Below are 19,411 nucleotides of genomic sequence, written 5' to 3' on the forward strand. Positions count from 1 at the left end.
TTCTTGGCATTACGTCCCCACTGGGACAGAGCCTGCTTCTCAGCTTAGTGTTCTTATGAGCACATCCACAGTTATTAGCTGAGAGCTTTCTTTGCCGATGTTGCCATTTTTGCATTCGTATAACGTATGGCAGGTACGATTATACTTCTATGCCCAAGGGAATCAAGAAAATTTCCATTACGAAAAGATCCTGGACTGACCGGGAATCGAACCCAGACACCTTCAGCATGGCTTTGCTTTGTAGCCGCGGACTCTAACCACTCGGCTAAGGAAGGCCCAAGCTTCTTATGTGAAATAAATTTTAAGTGTAACCAAAAATTTCCATACGTTCTTAAACATGATGGCTTAACTTCTACAATCAATTTGATGTTGAAAAAAACAAAACATTATTGCTTTGAATATTTTCTCACAAGCATAAATATGTATTGGGCTAGGTATCACGTAGTTTTTTGGTTAACATAAATTTTAAGAGTAATCCAAAAATAGTATTACTCCTCAAACATGTTATCTTGACTTCTCAAATCAATTTTATGTTGGAAAACAATATACTACCGATTTGAATTTTAATTTACAAGCGTATATGGTTATTAAACAGGGTTTGACGTAGTTTCTTAAGTAAAATATATGTTTAGTGTATTCAGGAATATCCATTTCTACTCAAACATGTTAATCTAACTTCTATAAATTATCTATAATATTGTTTTCCGAAAAAGCCATGAGCCATCACTTTGAATTCAGATTTACAGGCAAACGAGCTCATTAAATAGGGTTCCATAAGCAAGTTTATGTCGAAAAAAATACTTCTCATTGCTTTGGATTATGATTACCAGGCAGACATACTAATGAAATTGAGTTTTTAGCAGTTACATAGGTAAAATAAATTGTGTGTGTAATCAGAAGCTTCTTTTCTTATTAAACATCTACACTTGATTTGTGCAATTAATTTAATAGCGAAAAAAGTACATGTAATTGCTTTGAATTTTAAGCTCCGGGTGAGAAAAGGTTTTTGTAGTATTTAAGGTAAAACAAATTTTTAGTGTTTTCAGAAATGTATATCTTTATTAAAATTTATCAAGTTCACTTCGACAATCAACGATATGGAGAAAAAACTACATGTCATAGCTATGAATTTCAATTTAAAGGCAAACTGGACCAAGAAATAGGAGATACCCCTTAAAACCTTATATCTTACTACGACTATGTGTAATATTTTATCTCTGAAAGACAACTATAGGCATTCGGATGATGAAAAAAAATCGAAAATCGGTTGGCTCATTATAAAGTTATGATTTTTTTAAGTTTTTGATTTTTTTTTTTTAATGGGAGCCCCTTATTCCTGTTTGTCCTCGCTACGACCATGTAGAGTATTTTTCATTTGAAGACCTACACTAGAAGTGTCGAATTATGAAACAAAATCGAAAATTGATTGCATAGCGGCACTGAAATATTTTTGTATAGGTTTGGTATACATTCCAAATAGGAGCCCCCATTCTCAATTGCCTTGCTACGACTATGTTTGCTATTTTTCCCTGCAAGGCTGGTCTTGAATGTTTTCAATGGTGAAGTAAAATTATAATATTGTTTTCTGATGGCTGAGATATGAGCTCTGAACCATTGTAACGCTGTTTTTTTTTCTGAGTTTGACCATCTTTGCTCAGCCCCTCACGGACCGTCTACCTTGCTACGATCATGTGTGTTATTTTTTCTACAAGCATTTGACCACAATGTTTTTGTTAGTGAAAAACTTTTAGCATTTGGACAAATATTTGTGACGTTATGATTACTTGAAAATTCCGTGTAACGCTGTTTTGGGGTCACCGTCGTCTATGGGTTTTTTTTTTCTCACAGTAGCGTGACAATTAATGTGTTGATTACGTACCATTTCTTTGAAGCATCTCTTATCAGTCTTGCACAAATAGCGATATTTTCGAGCGACTTTGTTTTACAAAATATGTTCTATGTCAGAAAGTGCATATTAGACTGGCCCTTAAACAAAAAAGTTGTAAAACTCAACGGGGCACCCTCTAGATATGTGCCTTAGGGTAAGAAAAGAAGTCTCTCAAAATTTCTACTGGCTGGCGCATTCAGTTTGAAGTTTGTATGGGATATTTGTTACAAATATATTGAAAATTGACCTTTGTCACTGTTTCGATCTGTATACCAGTTGATCGTGTTCGATTGAGCCCAGAATGACAAAAACACTAGTTGATACCCTAATGAACATAATTGCAGAAGGTTGTATCTGGATTTAACATTTATCAACATCATTAACATTTCAGTTGTTGAAAGATTGGCTTAGAACACCAACCGTACAACCGCATGTATGCCTACGCCATGCGCAGCAGCTCGCCCAGCGTCATAGGTGGCTATGATGCGCTTAGTGGCTATGTTGAGGAAATACAAAGCAGTATTGTATGAGTTTAAAAAATCTACTTCAGATAGTTAAAATAACAACATTATCAATTTTAATCATGATACAACCTTCTACAATATTGTTCGCTATGGTATCAAGTAGTGTTTTTGACATTCTGGGTTCTATTGGACGCGATCAACAATTTTCCTGAACCAAACAGTAGATGATGTACTGTTTCCCATATGTTTGAGCTGGAAATCCCATATTGATTTCAATTCAAATGCGCCAGCTCATGAAACAACCAATTGAGCTGAAATTTTTAGAAAGTCTTCCTCTAACCCTAAGACATAATCCTGGAGGGTGCCCCGTGGAACTCTATAACTTTATTTTTCTCCCATACTGGGGTGGGCCAGTCTAGTGCATATAGTAAAAATCTGAAAAAATATTTATCAGCGACGATATGATAATTGATCGGACTATCATTTATTCAAAATAAAATTTTAAACTTAAGCATGTAAAATTTGTATTGGAACTAAAAATTCGATTCCAGACGTGGTCGAATTGGAAATGCTCAAAAAACAAATCATTATATTTACTTAAAAACATGAATAAATCAAAAATAAAAGTTGCTTATCCAATCCCTATTAACCTTTTGTAATTATGAAATGTATTATTTTTATTACTATTTAAAATACCTGAAAAGTTATAACTACGTTATGCTGTCTAATGTGGAGAGAAAAATACAAGATTTTTCGAATTTTACCATTTTTTCAATTGTTCTCTAACAAAGCGAAATTAAATTTCATACGAAAATTTATGCAAAATATCTTTGATACAATGTATTTAAACTCACCATGGCGAAAGATATTGATAAAACATATTTTACTAGTTATTTTTCAACAAATACAAAATGTAGGGTCTGTGCTGACTAGATAAGAATTGAATTTCTAAAACCAATATTTTCAATGTAAACGATTATTAAATCAAACAAATTTATCACAGATGCTGGTTGAATTAGCCTATAGAAAAATACAAAAATATAAGAATATTTGATTGTTTGAAAAAGTACGATGTTTTCCATTATCAAAGTCGTGCCCCTATATCAGCTCCATTTCAATATTCACAATGCTCTCGAATCTTGAACAAATTCCATTTTTGAATCAAGGGGCCAAAATGTGAAGTGAAAGAAGTGAGAATTATTATTGAAAAATACCACTTTCGGATGGCTTTCTCAGTCTGGAAGTCGAAAAACGATGTTTTTTTACATTCCCGACGTTTCGGCCGATGGGTTTTGGCCTTTTTCAAGGGGTGTAAGGTCTATCGTCTCCCGTTATAGATAGAATGTCGTCTGACTGAGAAAGCCATCCGAAAGTAATATTCTAGTTCTAGTCGAAATTGGCATTACCAATTATTGAAAAAATTAAAAAATATGTAAGCCCCAGCGATGATGAAATTTTCTACATCCTTATCATAACAATTTCATTCTAACATATTTAACCCTTAAAAGCCCGAGATGGACCTTGAATTTTAAAGTGACCACCATTCGGAGACCAGTAAATCAATAAACTTGAAATAAATTTTGAAGTACAGTCACCCCACAGTTATAGATCAGCTAGGGGTCATTTTTTAGAATAAAATTTGATTACAAATCATGATGACCTTGTACAAAACAAAATTACCCGCCTGGAAATGCCGACTATGGTTGTTTTCCAGAATACACATAAAAAATCGCAATTATTTACGAAAAAGTGTCGATTTCGATAGAAATTTCAAAAGTTGTTCATCCCGCAGATGTGGATCAGTGGATCAGGAGGGTCCTTATTATGGATCAAATCGACTCATATTATGGATCAGAGCACTATAAAAGTAATTAATCTGTGAAGTAAACGAATGGTGTGTTAGTGAAAGTATACCTTTCGGCGTTTCTCTCGGACTCGTCTTATCGCTCATTCATAACTGTGGTACGCGTTTCAATGCCCCACAGTTATGAATCAACGATTCTATGAATACGGATAACATTTTATTTCATACAGACGAATAAAATATGCTAGAAGATGTTATGATTGATTGCAATGCTGTACAGATTTATGGTTCACGTAGATAAAATGTGTTCTGCGTAATCGCAACTCTATTTGATGAGATATTCTCCGTTTAAGCCAACATTGATCCATATCTGTGTGCTATCCATAACTGTGGGGTGACTGTAAATGCGGCTAGTTGGTCTTACAATCCTTGGGTGAGACATCGTGAACAGGAGGGATGCAAAATTGGTTTCAAACAGATATCTCAACATCCAAATGAGCTAGAAGGTTGGTGTCTTCGGCAAAGCTATTCAGCAGTTCAAGGGCTATCTGGCAGTGGAGAATCTGATTGGAAATTCATCCGCTTGGTGGCGCTAGTAAAAACAAATCTTCAATTTTCTCTACCTCAAAAGCCTTATCAGCTAGAAGGTTGGTGTCTTCGGCAAAGTTATTCATCAGATTGAGGGCTATCTGGTGGAAGAGGGTCTGAATAAGAATTTATCCACCAGGTGGCGTTAGTAGCAAATTTTCTTGAATTGTCTGTATCTAAAGAACCTCTAAAGATGTTCAGCATATGAGGGACTATCTGGCGGAGAAAAGTCTGATTGAGAATACATCAGCTAGTTGGTGCCTGGGGGATACGAATTGAATATCAACAAGCAGCCAGACTACTGTCAAACTAAAATTTTCGTGAAAATGATCGGAGTATGCCTGGTCATGATTTCGGCACGCTAAAATCTTCTATGACGCTCGGAAATGTCGAAAGGCAGCATCCATTTATTACGTAACGGTAAAATTGAAATTTTTGACCCCGTCCCCCCGTCCGTAACGCTTTTTGTATGAAAAAATTGAAATTTTGTATGAACCGTAACGCTTGAGCCTACTCCCCCCCTCCCTCTAGAGCGTTACGTAATTTGTGGACGGCGCCAAACATCATCAATCGCTAGAATTTGTGATCTTTTCCGTGAACATTTCTCAAGTCTCTGACGAGCTACTAAACGATGATGAAGTTTTGAGAGCTGCTAATATGTACCTCACCACTCATCATACGGTCAGCACCCTACAAACACAACTCAAATGGTGGAAACAGCATTGTGCAAGCTCAAATCATCTTCGAACCCCGGCCCAGATGCAATCCCATCCATCATTCTAAAAAGGTGCTCATCAAGTCTGTCTGCCCCACTATCATTCATTTTCAATTTGTCGTTACAATGTGGAACGTTTCCGAGTCACTGGAAAGATTCATTCGTATATCCCATTTACAAAAAAGGTTTTAAACGTGACGTTTCTAATTATCGCGGAATTGCTGCCCTGTGTGCGGTCTCAAAATTGTTTGAACTGATAGTTTTGGAGTTCATTACACATAACTGTTCTCTTTATATCTCAGAGACCTAACACGGATTCATGCCGAAGAGGTTCACTACAACTAATCTGTTGTCATACATATCATTTGTTACTCGCTGCATCCAGGATCGCCTTCAAGTAGATACAATCTATATTGATCTCTCAGCTGCTTTCGACAAAATCAACCATAAAATAGCGGTCGCTAAACTCGAGAAGCTGAGATTCAGTGGCACTTTCCTCTCATGGCTTCGGTCTTATCTCGTTGGTCGTACAATGTCCGTTAAGATTGGTGACTGCACCTCATCACCTTTCTTTGTGTCGTCTGGCGTTCCTTAAGGTAGCCACTTAGGACCTTTCATCTTTCTAAATTTGTCCCTCGAATATTTTAAACTGTCTTATGCCGATGATTTTAAGTTAAGTATAATGTTATAAAATGCAACAACGATACCGCATTACTACAAAAACAATTAGATGTCTTCGTAGTTTGGTGCAAGAGCAACAAAATGATTTTGAACGCGTCTAAATGCTCAAGCATCTCTTTTAGCCGTAAGCACACCATCACAGAATTCAATTATCACATAGGAGAAGTTACTCTGAACCGCGTGAAGTCGATAAAAAATTTAAGAGTTATGGTAGATTATAAATTGACATTTAATGATCATATTTCATATATTGTTTCGAAGGCATCTAAGAGTCTAGGTTTTATATTCCGCGTTGCCAAACACTTCTCTAATATTCACTGCCTCAAATCGCTTTACTGCTCTTTAGTACGCTCCGTTTTAGAGTATGCAGCAATTGTGTGGGCTCCTTTCTACCAGAATAGCATTCAACGCAAATTTTTGCGGTTTGCGCTACGGAATTTTCCTTTGCATCTTCCTAGCTACAGTGACAGATGTCAATTAATGCATTTGAACCTGCTATCCACACGTCGAGACGTTTGCAAACTTCTTTTTGTATCCGATTTGATTCAATCTAGAATTGATTGTTCAGATCTTTTAGTAAAATTGAATTATGATATTCATATTCGAACTCTTCGGTCTCATCACTTTTTCCGATTACCCACAAATCGGACCAATTATTGTTATCATGAACCTGTGATTAGCATGTGCCGTCTGTTCAACCAATATTGTAATGTTTTCGATTTTCATCTTTCCCGTCCTGTTTTGAAGCATCATGTCCAAATGTTATGTGTTTAATATGTAGATAAGAAAAAGTTAAGTTAGTCATATGTATGTATCATTGGGAATTGTAATCTGTTGATACGAAAAGAAGGGTAGGTTTTGTGCCTATTTGAGAGAGAGCATTGACAGCTCAACTCAAACGGGTTTTGCCCTACTCCGAAAAAAAAAAACAATATAAACAGAGACTGCCAACTGTTAAAGAAAAGTTGAGCTTGGTCCTAATCATGCATAAGTCTTTTACAACTGTTCTCAAATATATTTCTAACTTACAAACAGCCAAAAACTTTCTGGTTTATTTTATTTCTTTGTTTTATTGTCTGCATTGAACTAATAAAGCTTTGTGTAAAATATGTTAGGTGTGCTCTCTGAATGTGGTTTCTTGCGAGACAAGCAAACAAACAACGGTTAGCACTCGTGGAAAAGATTGTGTTCAATTTGAACGACCTATATGTTCGCACCCCCTAGGTTGGTGTTAGTAAAAAAAAAGTACAATCTTCTCTACTTCAAGGTTCTTAATAGCTAGAAGGTTGGTGTCTTCGGCAAAGATATTCAACAGCATATGAAGGGCTATCTGGCGGGGATTAGAAATTCTGGTTATACAGGCAATTGAAGAAAATGGGTTACTAGCTTCTTTACGAGTAAATGGTTGAAGTACAAACAGTTCAAATTGAATATAAGAAAAACTAAATTTATATTGATTTCGTGAAATTGGACCATTGTAGACGTTTTAATACAAATTGATGGGGAACAGGAGGGAACAAATGATCGCGTGCACGAGATTAAATATCTTGGCGTGAAAATGAATCTTAGAGTTGATTGAAACGTCTATAAATAAATGAAAACCAAATTTAGTACTATACAATTTTATTCCATTAGAGTTTGCATTCTTTGACAGATACGCATATTTCGACCTAAACTGTAAGGCCATCTTCAGTGCCATGTACTGGACTCAACTAGTACACGGCACTGAAATCGTAGTTATAAGTTATTCATTTTTGTGAGTAGTCTACAAAGGTCGAGTCCAGCGCACGGTACACATATATAAACATCTATTTGATTACTTAAAATTTGAATTGAATATTCAGGCTGTCTGTTGGAGGATTTTATGCATCAGTAGTAAGTTTTCTGGTCAAATGTCAGTTATTTCCTGAAAATGCGAATGTTACAGATAGTTTTGAATTCAGCTCCAGGGTTGGTTGAGACCAGCAATATTTTGCCATTCTTATTTTTGCTGTAAACCGTTTCCGTTTCCGTTTTTCGTTTTTTTTTTTGGTTTTTCTGTTTTATGCATAAATTTGATATAATTTAGTAATGCATTATACAATATTAATGGTCGAGCTGTTTTGCACTTAGGTAAGAAAAAGGGGATTTGTATTTGGATTAAATGCTGATCAAAAATATTTTTTTCTTCTTAAGACCCTTGATGATCCTAGAAATAATTACTGGCTACGCCACTGCATCACAAAAATAAAACATCGAAAAAATGCTCTTTATGTCTGTAAAAATAATCAGACCGTTTATTGTTTGCAAATCTGGTTGAAATGATCAGAATGAATTATCTTTAAGATATATCGTCTTGTTCAAACCTTTGTAGGGGTATGTCGCAGGACCATTATCATCATCATCATAATCATCTATATAATAAATAAATTATCAATTAGATTTTTCGACTCCATAAACCATTTCTACTCGTAATGAAGCTAGTACCACATTTTATGCAATTGCATGTATCTCAAGAATTTCGAATCACCGCAAAATAGCCCTTCATATGCCGAACAGCCTTGCGCAAGACATCAACCTTCTAGCTGATAAGCATGTTAAGATACACACAGATAAAACTATTTATATTTCAATGTAGTGTATGTATACAGTAGAATAGAGTAAAAATAAACCAAACTCATCTATTGTTACAGCATCACGTTTAATTTTCAGCTTAAAATTCTTGAATGTTACATGATCGTGTAAATGTATTAGATCGAAAAATAAGAGATTGATCGTTGACTTTTCAGTTTGTTTGTTTGTTTGTGCCAGATAGTCCTTGAACTAATGAATATATTTGCCAAAAACACCAACCTTCTAGGTTTTAAAGATTTTGAGATACAGACAATTGAAGAAAATTAGTCACTAGCACCACCCAGCGGAAAAATTCTCAATCAGTCTCTTCACTGCCAGATAGTCCTTGAACTACTGAAAAACTTTGCCGAAAACACCAACCTTCTAGCTAATATGGATCCTAAGATACAGATGATTGAATAAAGTTTGCCACTAGTGCCATCTAGCGGATGAATTCTCAATCAGATTTTTTATTGCCAGATAGTCCTTGATATGCTGAATAACTTTGCCGAAGACACCAACCTTCTAGCTCATTTGGATGTTCAGATATCCGTTTGAAACCAATTTTGCACCTCTCCTGTCCACGCTTTTTCCGTTACCAAGAGAAAGGGGAGGGGTCAGGGGGATGCCTCACTCAAGGATTGTAAGACCAACTAACCGCATTTACTTCAAAAATTATTTCAAATTAATTGATCTACTAGTCTCCGAATTGGAGTCATTTAAAGATTCAAGGCTCGTCTCGGGCTTTTAAGAGTTAATGAACAACTGGATGGTATGTTAAACTAACAATTAGAATTTATTTGTAAAAAGTATGTACGCGACTTGCATCGTAATTGTTCAAAATTTGGAATTCTTCAAAAGATTCTTCTAAGCAATTTTATACAGATTCTTCAAGAAATTTTATGGTAAAATCAGATAGTCTAAGTAAACTTCAGGAAGCAATCTGTTGCATAATAACTACTTATCCCGAAAATGATTTTCTATGGGAATTCCAGGAGGAACTCAGTGAAAACTGGTAAAGGAATGCATGAAAAATGCACTGGAAAAGTACGGGAATAATTCATGAAGAAATCCCCGATACCTGAAAAATTCGTGGACGAATTACAAAGGGATATTCCTCGTGAGTTCTTCGGAAGAATTATTGAAGATTTTTTATTACTAGATTAGACAAAGATTGAATATTTTCCGTAGTGAAAATAGAAATTTACAAGTATCAATGGAAATCTATGCAAACTACGAAATTCATGAAATTTGTGACCATCATTACTCTGGTAAAACGAGAATTTGCTAGGCCCCTCCTAGCCCCCTCCAGAAAAAATCCTAGCTACGCCAATGATGATCAATGGTCTATCGATGTTTTTTTTTTAATATGATACAGTATCTTAACCATTTATTTAATGTGGATTCATTTCATGTGCACCTCGTAGCCGTGCGGTTAGTGTCGTTAGGCTCTAATTGCATCGTATCATGAAGTAAGGGTTCGAGTCCCGCTTCAGCCGTTGAAACTTTTCATCGGGAATGTTTCTCGGCTGAGCCATTTAAGTAGGCTTGTCCGCTGTCTAGTGGTTAAAGTCTGTGCAGCTAAATGGCTGAAGAACGGTGTCCGTGTCTTTTTTTTTTTTTCAGTCATCGGAATATGTTTTTGGTTTGTACGGATGTTTTTGGTACTTCAAGGGCTCAATTGAATATAGGCCTTGGTATCTACGAGCAAAATACTGATGTTCTTGAACTTACTTTGTAAAATAAGTGACGTCAATTGTAATTTCTTAAAAAAAAACTTCGTTAGTTGATGTTTTAGTGAATTGGATTTCAAACAATTTTCCCCAAACAGAGGTCGCCGTATTGCAATCAGACATGATTTCTCATATTTAATTAGGGGGTAAACCCAAACTTTGGCACGGGAATGTACATTACAATGTTCTCAAAAGACTTAAAAAAGGATTGTTCAACTGACACGTGCCAATTTAACTCGTGACTGATTCTGTTCAAGAGCAGCGTTTATGATAGACAAAACAAAAAAATTAAAATAATTCAAATTTATTTCCTTCCTTTTCCGTAGGGTGCGACACCTTCAAAGCGCGAAGCGTCCTTGGGACGGTTGGGACTTTACGGGAAAGCTGTCGGCCAACGACACCGGAAGCTGGACGCACGATGTGAAAAATGTAACTGGAAGCGATGGCATACTTTTGACGCGAGTTAGACTGTACGATAGCAGACGATGTTTTACGGAAGCCGAGGTCATAACTGGTACGCATTTCATTTTCACTGGGTAAACACTAATGTCGTGGGAATTCTTGTTGTAACCATGCTCGATTCCTAGGCATTGGTAATAATCTCTGCAAAACTCGCTTCGAAGCACGATTATTAGTAACTGACTAAGAAAACATTCAACTATCGTAGTTGAGGTAACAACGAAGAGACAGTTTCCATGTTGCAATGTCAATTATTTGTAATTAACTTCAACAGTTGCTTCAACGTTTGAACGTTAGATCGAACAGACTTTATCCAAATCAGTTGGTCGTTCATCTAATAATCTGACAAGAATAGGATCAAGTGCTAAACGCCTGAAATTTTATTCCCTCGGTATTTTACTTGGGCCTGTAGCAACACCCGACTTTTAATCTTTTTCACAAAAGAGTTTAATCCAATTATTATTCTATTTTCATTCCAGATTCCATTTTCGAAGAAAAGGTAAGCAGATTGTTTCGAAGGGTATGGGATTATTTGTTGTGAAGCCATTCGAGGGCATGGCTGGTTTGACATAGTATAGCACAGCAGAAGTATTTATCTGCTACGTTTATTTTACTACAAACTAATTATAAATTGATAATTGTTATTGCTTTCCAGCCGGATCCGATACAAGTACCATCGGGTAAGTCGTTCATATTATAGATCTAATATGAGTATGAAGTGTTTAACATTAGCCATAAGTTCATTCATTCTTTTTTGTTGCTTAAGTTGATGAAGTAAAACACACATCTTGATAGACCGGAGTTTCACGCGACTATTGACCCTTCGAGGCTAAAGCATTTGTAAATAACCCTCATAATTCACTTTTCAACATGTTTGTAGCTTTTTATTTCTTCTTCACTGGCATTTTCACTTTCTTGGAAGTTTCTTTGCGCTGTTAAATTTAGCTACATTCATTTTCTGAATCCTTCCACCCCCTGAACATAAGAATTACCCCCATGGGGGCGATATCACCCACATTGGAAATCTCTGTTCTAATATAACAGGATCTTGAAATTGAATTGAATCTAGCGGACAAAATATGAATCAATTAGATCACCATCAATATTGATCGTCTGAACAATTTTGCCAAAGACTCTATCTTTCCAGTTTATCAGTATCTTTGTAAGTTTTGAAGAGAAAAGGAAGTACACGATACGACCCATACAAAATTTTGAAAGTTTTCTTACATATGTAAAGCATAAAAAAATTACAATTTTAGCGTTACTCAATAATTGAATGTTTGCACGTAGAAGTTTTTCTATTGACGAGGCTTTTGGTACAAAATAAGTGGGAAACGCTAAGCATAAGAATGTTATTTGAATACAAAATATTCGTATATCCCCAAAAAATTGTAATTTAACACAAATTTGACTATACCTACGTAATTTTGTGAATGTTACGTAAAAAAATCATCTGTATATAATACTTGAAAAGTCGTGCATAATAGATAATGAGAATTAATTTTGACTGAATCGTTCTAACCAAGTCCAAAATAAAAATGTTCTGGTTGAAATCAAGTAATCACTTCATAACTCGATATTAGAGGGACTATCAAGTTAGGGAGATATCGAGTTACAGAACACAAAAACAGTGCAACTGCGATCCAAGGGATCAAAGAGCCAGCCATGAAAACCAACTTTTCAGCCTATTCGTGGTCTTCCCCGAAGCCGCCGACCTCTACTTGGTTCCCTGCTGAATATTATTTGCGAAATTCCTTCTTCCGACATTCGCACTAAGTGACCAGCCCACTAAAGTCTGCCATATTTTACACGCTTGATAACATTCGCATCTTTGCACAATGCGCCATTTTCGAGTTTCTCACCGAGTATTGTTCGCAGCACTCTACGCTCGAAGACACCTAAAGCTTTCCGGACTAACTCTTTCAATGTCCACGCTTCGTGCCCGTAGCCACCGGAAGAATCAATGTTTTATACAGGACGAATCTTGTTTCCATTTACAAGCTGCGGGACCTAAGCTAGTTACGTAGTCCGTAAAAGGACCTATTCGCAGCCGCAACACGTCTTTTCACTTCGCGGGAAATGTCGTTGTCACATGTCAAATTTCAGGGATACTACCAGGAAAACTACCGAAATAACGAGAATACCACAGAAATACTAAGAATTCCATATCCATCATCGGAGTTCAACATGCTGTTTTTTTAAAGAGGAAGCTCAAAATTCTACCGCTATTTCATCAAATTCTCAGTACTGGAATCTTGAAAATGTTAGAAACTTTATAATTCCACAATTGCTGTAATCTCAAGAGTCCTTCATAGGATACAGATTTTAAGCTAAAATTCCGAAATTCTCAGAAAAATTTTTGTAATCATCATCATAAAATTCACATGCACATAAAGGGAATGATTTATCGCAAATTTAACTTCAAATCGTGTTAAATTACATAATTTACATGAATTAGTGTCCATGCTCGATTACGCGATGTATAGATGTAATGAATTCATATTTTTACATGATTTGTCGTGTGAATAAGCGACAAATTTGGTATATATGCATGATTTTATTGATTTTAAGTGTAACTCTGAATGGCATTTTCTTGACGTGCAGCATTACTCTGCACTCTGAATAGAATTTTATTAACATGCAGCATCAGTCACTGCTCATGTTTGAAAGTAGCAGGTACACTCCAACCTCTTTTTACAACCGTTCTTTTACCGACGGTTCTTTTTCCGACCACTTTTTTACGACCGAAATTCAGATTAACGACCGTTTTTATAAATGATCATTATCTTAAAAAGTATTCAAAATAGAGGAACATGATGTTCAGCAAAATTGTTCAGTAGTTCAAGGGCTAACATATGGTGGTCATTGAATTGCGGAATTCTGCCACTAGGTGGCGTTAGTGAGCATCGAAATTTTGTTTTGCGGATATCTCAGGATCCTGACCACTTAGAGAGATGGCGTCTTCGGCAAAGTTGTTCAGTAGCTCAAGGACTATCATTATTCTAGCCAAGAGATTCGAGATTTTGCCACCAGGCGGCGCTAGTGAGCATGAAACATTTGTTTTGCGGATATCTCAGGATCCTGGCGTCTTCGGCAAGGTTGTTCAGTAGCTCAAGGACTATCATTATAAACGCTATGAGGGTCAACATTTTGCCACCAGGCGGCGCTAGTGATTATGAAACATTTGTTTTGCGGTTATCTTAGGATCCTGGCCACTTAGAAAGATGGCGTCTTCAGCAAAGTTGCTCAGTAGCTCAAGTTCTATCATTATAAAAGCTATGAGATCCAAAATTCCGCCACCAGACGGCGCTAGTGAGCATAGAACTTTTGTTTTGCGGATAGCTCAGGATCCTGACCACTTAGAAAAATGCCATCTTCGGCAAAGTTGTTGAGTAGCTCAAGGACTATCATTATTCTAGCCAAGAGATTCAAGATTTTTCCACCAGGCGGTGCTAGTGAGCATGAAACATTTGTTTTGCGGATATCTCAGGATCCTGGCCACTTAGAGACATGGCGTCTTCGGCAAAGTTGCTTAGTAGCTCAAGCTCTATCATTATAAAAGCTATGAGATTCAAAATTCCACCACCAGGCGGCGCTAGTGAGCATAGAACTTTTGTTTTGCGGATAGCTCAGGATCCTGACCACTTAGAAAGATGGCGTCTTCGCCAAAGTTGTTGAGTAACTCAAGGACTATCATTATAAAAGTTATGAGATTCAAAATTTTTCCACCAGGCGGTGCTAGTGAGCATAGAAAAGCAAAGCTTTTATAATGATAGTCCTCGAACTACTGAACAACTCTGCCGAAGACGCTATCTTTCTAAGTGGTCAGGATCCTGAGCTATCCGGAAAACAAAAATTCCATGCACACTAGCGCCGCCTGATGGCAAAATCTCGAATCTCTTGGCTAGAATAATGATAGTCCTTGAGCTACTGAACAGCTTTGCCGAAGACGCCATCTTTCTAAGTGCTCAGGATCCTGAGCTATCCGCAAAACAAAAGTTCTATGCTCACTAGCGCCGCCTGGTGGCAAAATTTTGAATCTCATAGCTTTTATAATGATAGTCCTTGAGCTACTGAACAACTTTGCCGAAGACGCCATCTTTCTAAGTGGTCAGGATCCTGAGCTATCCGGAAAACAAAAATTTTATGCTCACTAGCTCCGCCTGGTGGCAACATCTCGAATCTCTTGCCTAGAATAATCATAGTCCTTGAGCTACTGAACAACTTTGCCGAAGACGCCATTTTTCTAAGTGGTCTGGATCCTGAGATATCCGCAAAACAATAGTTGCATGCACACTTGTACTGCCTGGTGGCGCAATTTCACTTAAGCAGTGTTGCCAGCTACGAAAAAAATTTTGAACCCTCAATGAAAAACTGGATTACAGCTGAAGAGTATTGCTATGTTGCTAAGCATTATACTTTTCTGTTCCGCTCAAGTTTGATGGTTTTGATCTTTACTTTATTCTTCTTAAACAGTGTTGCCAGCCACATGAACATTTGTGATTCGGCCGACTGTATGGCACGCAACACTTCCTTCAACTTTGGTGAACATTCGGTATCGTTATCTTTAATATTTTTGTATTTGCATATCACACCCCCATAAAATTGGCACTTTTGCTAACAATCGAGCAGTATTGCCATCCATTACCAAAATGCGAAAACTTGAACGGCCATTTTGGAAAGTTCTCAACCCATGCTTCAACTTTGCCCAATATCTCGAATCAGTACTTCCGCATCTAGACGTTGAATTTTTCAAAACCATAATTATAACCGTTATTTTTTTTACGACCGATTTTTTTTACGACCCCCCAATAACGGTCGTAAAAAGAGGTTGGGGTGTACTACATGTTCGAAAGGTTTTTCTATTGATACCAAAAGTGTAGTAAACTTTGTGGATTTTGTTTTTGAGTAGATGCTACATGTAGTAAAGTTCAACGGTGTCTTTGTGGAGTAACTTTATTACAAAAAATAGGTAAGTCTGAAATTTCAAACAAAAAACAATTAGACTTTGCTCTTTCATCTGCGACCAAAATCAAAAAAAAATCGGTCGGGGGGTCCAGAACATTTTTTTTTTATTTTGTGTGAAGTACTTATGGATATGTGTTTTTGTACCGACGCACATTGCGTTGAACGTATGGAGATACGGGACGAACTGTAAGATCAAACCATTTCAATTTTGGAACATATCTCAAAATTTCTTTATAGTAATTTCCATATAAACCTACAATGTCTTCGGGCCACCTTTAAATCACCACTTACAAGCCAGAAAATTTCACAGAACGCTATTTATACAGTAAGGATGCTATATGTTGCTTATGGAAGATTGGATTCTCAAACATTTTTAAATTTTGAACCGCCCCCCATAACCACATACATACGCAAATACAAACATATGTGCAAGTCTCTCGAAATCAAAAAAAAAAATTACTTTAGACCCCCCCCCGACCGATTTTTTTGGTTTTTGCAGCAAATGAACGCGAGAGACCTAGACTTTATTGTGGCGAAGTTTCAGACTTACCTATTTTTTGGTAATAAAGTTGTTCTACGTAACACATCGTGTTTTTTTCATAACGCCCAATATTCCTAGGAGTATAGCAGCAACTCTACCAGAGGAGCTATTTCGATGAATCTTCTTTCAGATCTCAATTGAATTTCTTCAGGTTGTTCAGACGATTTTTCTGTTTATTTTTCTGCTCTATTCTAGAATAAGTGTTACATCTACATAAAATATTCGTTTGAACAGAACTTTGTTGCTATTTAAAAGGTGAAGTTTTCTTTGCTCCTCGATGACACTCAACGTTAAGTAGAAATAAACCATAGAATTTTGAGTTTCTTCTACCAAAGCTTCATTCTCGGATTCAAATTTTAGAAAACTTCTGTTTTCAAGCATACTTCAGAGCAGTTCCAAAGCTGCTAAAACAGTCGATTCTACATTACTCATTCAAGTGCAATCACATATGAAACCGTAAAATTAGATTGCACGATATAAGAAAAGTAAACGTTGTCATTTAGAATTCACAATATGCCGACCACATTAAATTGATATTCAAAATTGGGTCACGGGCCGCACAGAATCTTCTCGAGGGCCGCAGTTTGATGATCACTGCTCTCGAGATCTTTTTCTTTTTGGCATTAACGTCCCCACTGGGACAGAGCCGGCTACTCAGCGTAGTGTTCTAAAAGCATTTCCACAGTTATTAACTGAGAGCTTTCTTTGCCTAAGTTGCTATTTTCGCATTCGTATATCGTGTGGCAGGTTCGTTGATACTCTATGTCCAGGGAAGTCAAGGAAATTTTCATTACGAAAAGAACCTTCTGCATTGTTTTGCTTTATAGCCGTGGACTCAAATCACTCGGCTAAGGGAGGCCCCCAGTTCTAGAGATACCGTTTCGAGTTACTCTCCAGTGATTCCATCTTTCAGAATTCCTCGAGAATGTTCTCAAGAGACTAATAAAGAGTTTTTTTTTTCTTAGGAACGCTCCAAGAAGAAATCCGAAAGAAACTCTAAAAGGAATTGTTGGAAGAAGTTTTAAAAGAGCTTTGATTGAATGTTTGAAAGAAATCCTGGAGGAACTATCGCATGAGTCAGACAGAATATAACAAAGAAATGATCATGTGGAAATGAACTTAAAACGTCTGAAAACGTCCTGTTTAAATAACAGTGGGAATTGCTGTAGAGTTACTAATAGATTGACAACAGGAAACAACTGAAAAATTCACTTGATGAATTTCTGAAGATCCTTCCAGGAGTCGCTGATAAAGTTTCTAAGGGAATGCTTGTAATAATTCCATGGATTGAGTAGCACAGAGAAAAATTCCAGAAGGTATGCCTAGAACATCAAAAGTTCGGTCGAAGGAATCATTCATGAAAGGTTCTTGAGCACTTCCTGGAATAAATACAGAAAAAATCGCTGAAAGATTTACTCGAGAAATGTCTTTAGGGCACTGTTAAGGTTGTTTCAAACAACTTCCTGTACAAATCTGTTTACAGAAATTCCTGATATCTTAGAAATATCGGTAGACAAATTCCTTGAGAAGCTTTGGAGAAAACTTTCCAGTGTTATTTCTGGCGAAATCTTTGCAAGATCTTCTGAAGTAATCACTCCAGTAAACAGCGAAATAAGTAATTAAACTTTTTTATTTGAAGATGAAGAAGAAGAAATTTGTGGTGCATAGTTTTAGGGAACTTCAACGGAAATTATTAGAGTTATCGTCCTAGAATCTTCAAACGCAAAAAAATTGTATAGGCTACATTTTGCCTGATATCAACTCAATTTTGACATAAAAATTAAGATTTTATTGACTTGCAATTTACGGCAGTGTATCTTTGAATGATAAATCGGGTGCATTCATTCCAAATTTGCAAACCTAGCCATCAGAAGAACGCTGGTCTGGTTTAAATATTGACCTTCATTCAATTTAATTCTGTAGAAAACTCTGGACGAATTTTAAAGCCTTCAGACTTTTCTAACAGTTACACAAATAGTTTATGTAAAGATTCAATTGAACATGCTCCAGATACCCTCATTACCAGAAATATATTCAGGGATTGATTGAGAAATTGCTCGACATATAAAAGAATGTTTTCCCAGAATTTTTCCCTTGAATTATTCTTGAACATTGTCTTTTGGGAATTTGTATAGGAATTCCTCAGAATATCATCTATTTTTACCTTGAAAACATTGTAAGCGAACTACATTATTCTTCTAACTTTTTGTCCTCATGTATACAGAACTGCCAGTCATGTCTATAAATTGATATCTTGAATAATAATTTATCTCTTATTTTAAGACGATCAATCACCGTTGTGAAAATACTTTTTATCTTCTCCCAATGAATCATTCAAACTTTTTTTTTGCAAAATTCCATGTAGTCTTATGCCTCGAAACACTAATTAACCTCCGATAAGAACTAAGCTCGATGTAATGAATTTGTTTCGTGTCTTATCGCCCATGCACGCTTCCCCACCAGACTGCAGCGGACTCGACTGCCAATGCCAAGCACAGAAACGAGCATCCAACTTCAGCGTATACACCCGCATGGAAGGACAACACATGGTAGTCAACTGGGACCTGGAGCTCAGTGCGAACAGTGCCTCGACGGAGCCGAGCTTGGTGAAACTGTCGTAAGTAGTTCAATACCGATAAACCTTACTATACTAGCAAAACATTGGATTAGACATAAAGTTTCAGAGACAAAACGTAAAAAAGACAGACGAAAAATACCACATGAGTGGAATACTTTTTTACATAACGTAAAACGGGGTAACTTTGATAGTTTTTTCGAAGAAAACTGGAATATTTATGCATACTGTTTCAAAGAATTTTAATTCATATTTTCAAAACAAGTACTGGTATCCTACCTATCGATTGCAGTTGACAGATTTCCAAAAGATTTATTCTTAATGGATTTATAATTTTTCATATAATCGAAAGTCGGTTTTCTGTTTTGGGGTAACTTTGATAATGGAACATTTGTAGGGTGTT

At 36.5% G+C, this 19,411-nt stretch overlaps 1 protein-coding gene across 19 annotated transcripts in view; it reads left to right on the plus strand.

Moving 5' to 3' along the window:
- The window catches only part of LOC5566523 (tyrosine-protein kinase receptor torso), a 429,787-nt gene that overhangs the window by 265,684 nt on the left and 144,692 nt on the right, over nucleotides 1-19,411 (plus strand). For all 19 annotated transcript variants that reach the window (XM_021845429.1, XM_021845427.1, XM_021845431.1 and 16 more), the window contains 4 exons: nucleotides 10,792-10,979; nucleotides 11,404-11,423; nucleotides 11,580-11,604; nucleotides 18,897-19,050. In XM_021845429.1, coding sequence (XP_021701121.1) covers nucleotides 10,792-10,979; nucleotides 11,404-11,423; nucleotides 11,580-11,604; nucleotides 18,897-19,050 — 387 coding nt within the window. The remainder of the gene's footprint in view (nucleotides 1-10,791; nucleotides 10,980-11,403; nucleotides 11,424-11,579; nucleotides 11,605-18,896; nucleotides 19,051-19,411) is intronic.

The sequence above is a fragment of the Aedes aegypti genome, chromosome 2, assembly GCF_002204515.2.
Source record: "Aedes aegypti strain LVP_AGWG chromosome 2, AaegL5.0 Primary Assembly, whole genome shotgun sequence".
Lineage (NCBI taxonomy): Eukaryota > Metazoa > Arthropoda > Insecta > Diptera > Culicidae > Aedes > Aedes aegypti.